General features: G+C 43.9%; 1 protein-coding gene across 1 annotated transcript in view; it reads left to right on the plus strand.

Moving 5' to 3' along the window:
• Positions 1 to 777: 777 nt before the first annotated feature.
• LOC104996366 (protocadherin beta-6-like) overlaps positions 778 to 2,574 on the plus strand; it is a 2,893-nt gene continuing 1,096 nt past the window's right edge. Inside the window, exon 1 of the mRNA XM_010850626.1 lies at positions 778 to 2,569. Within this exon, the coding sequence (XP_010848928.1) occupies positions 1,137 to 2,569 (1,433 nt within the window). The 5' untranslated portion in view covers positions 778 to 1,136. The remainder of the gene's footprint in view (positions 2,570 to 2,574) is intronic.

A 2,574-nucleotide genomic window follows, 5' to 3' on the forward strand; every position in this document is an offset into this window, starting at 1 on the left:
CCAAGTGTTATCCTTATTGTGAAAGAATGGCAGAGGTGATTCTTGAATGTTCGTTTTCTACATTGCATTATGCCCTTATAACAGGGTAATACATTTGGACTTTGATTAATTAATACACACAGCAGGGAAATTTGACCAAAAAGTTACAATAAAATGAACAACCCTAATAAAATCATGGCCATTTCTACCAATACAAAAATGAAATGGATTCCTAAAATGCTTACTTACGATACATACCAGATTATTCCTGGCCCCTCTTTTAAATAATTTGATTTGATACTTCTATAATACCTATTTCTTGGCCTCAATTTTCCTAATAGCCTAATTGTTCCCTTTATTGTGCAGGTGTGACCACAAAACAACGGTAAGTATGTTGTTCATTCCATTTTATTAGTCATAAAGTTTAGAGAAATAAGTGTTTAAGATTGATCTTGCTAACCAACTTTTACTTTTGTATAGAGTGTCCGTGGGACAATTAAATAGTATACTTCTCAGATTCAGAAATTACACTGCTCCTCAGAGATAAACTGCAAAGAGTGGGACACGACTGAGCAACTGAACTGAACTGAACCAATGAATGAAAGTTGGTTATAGGAAGTTTATATTACCTGAGGGAATGACTCTTAAATGTGTTAGTATGTATCAGAATTCTTAAAGAGAAAGACTGACTTACAGATTAGTTAGTACAGCCAGAAGGCTAGAAAATTCAAGTTCTGAAAAAGAAAAAAAAAAAAAAAAAACAAGACTCCCAGATAAGTCTTTATGCATGTGGTTCACTCACTGCAGTCTGAGAAACTCAGCGTTTTCCTTAAAACGTTTATAATGTTTACATTTTGGATGTGGTGTTGACCTGCAGCACCCCCACGAAGTTACTCATTTCAACGCATGGTGGCAGTGCAGGCTAAGAGTGGATATAAGCTCTGCAGACTCGGTGGACTCCATTTCAGAGAAGCCCAAGAGAAAAATATAGAGCTCATTTACAGGTTAAGCTAAGACAGAAGTGTTCAGGGAGCAGCCGCTGCCAGACAAGTTATAGGAACGAATTTGAAATTCCGGAGCAGACATTTTGAAGGGTCAACAGTGGACGTAGTGATTGGGATTGGAAAAAGATTTTTCTTCTGGAACCAGACATAACAATGGAAATGGTGCAAAGGAAACTACATCAGAAGAAAAGGCAAGTGATGCTCTTCATTACATTGATTCTTTCGTGGGAGGCAGGTTCAGAAACGATTCGGTACTCTGTACTGGAAGAGACAGAAAGTGGCACGTTTGTGGCCAACCTGACAAAAGACCTGGGACTCAGGATGGGAGAGCTGGCTGCCCGGGGCGCCCGAGTTGTTTTTAAGGGGAATAGACAGCATTTGCGGCTTGATCCAGGCACCTGTGATTTGCTGCTGAATGATAAACTGGACCGGGAGGAGCTGTGCGGCTCCACTGAGCCCTGCGTGCTGCCCTTCCAAGTGTTACTGGAAAATCCCTTTCAGTTATTTCAGGCTGCCTTGGTAATTAGAGATGTAAATGACCACGCTCCAGAGTTCCCTGCTAGAGAAATGCAACTAAAAATATCAGAAATTACTATACCAGGTAAGGTATTTCCTTTGAAAATGGCACAAGATTTAGATGCTGGTAGCAACGGCCTTCAGAGCTACATAATCAGCTCCAACCCTCACTTCCACATTCTCACTAGAAACCGCAAGGACGGGAGGAAGTCCCCGGAGCTGGTACTGGACAAAGCGTTGGATCGTGAGGAGCAGCCCGAGCTCAGGCTAACCCTCACAGCGCTGGATGGCGGGTCTCCGCCTCTGTCTGGGACCACAGAGATTCAGATCCTGGTCTTGGATAGCAATGACAACGCCCCCGAGTTTGCTCAGGAGTTCTATGAGGCGCAAGTCCCTGAAAATAGCTCCCTGGGCTCTCTGGTTATCACTGTCTCAGCGAGAGATTTAGATGCAGGATCATTTGGAGAGGTATCTTACGCCCTATTGCAAGTCGATGACGTTAACGAACCTTTCGAAATTAACGCAAATACAGGAGAAATTCGACTAAAAAAGAAATTGGATTTTGAAGAATTTCAATCGTATCAGGTGGATATCGAGGCTACAGACGGTGGGGGACTATCAGGAAAATGCTCTGTAGTCATCAAGGTCCTGGATGTGAATGACAATGCTCCCCAATTGACTATGTCCTCACTGACTAGCCCCATCCCTGAAAACCTGCCAGAGATCCTAGTGGCAGTTTTCAGTGTATCAGATGCTGATTCTGGACATAACCAACAGGTTATCTGTTCTATACATGACAATCTCCCCTTTGTTTTAAGACCGTCCGTTGAGAATTTCTACACATTGGTAACAGAAGGGGCACTGGACCGAGAGGAAAGAGCCGAGTACAACATCACTATCACGGTCACTGACATGGGAACCCCAAGACTGAAAACCGAGCACAACATAACAGTGCTGGTGTCCGACGTCAACGACAACGCCCCCGCCTTCACCCAGACCTCCTACACCCTGTGGGTCCGCGAGAACAACAGCCCCGCCCTGCACATCGGCAGCGTCAGCGCCACAGACACAGACG

The sequence above is a fragment of the Bison bison genome, unplaced genomic scaffold (assembly GCF_000754665.1).
Source record: "Bison bison bison isolate TAMUID 2011002044 unplaced genomic scaffold, Bison_UMD1.0 scf7180017864291, whole genome shotgun sequence".
NCBI classification, from domain to species: Eukaryota; Metazoa; Chordata; class Mammalia; order Artiodactyla; family Bovidae; genus Bison; species Bison bison.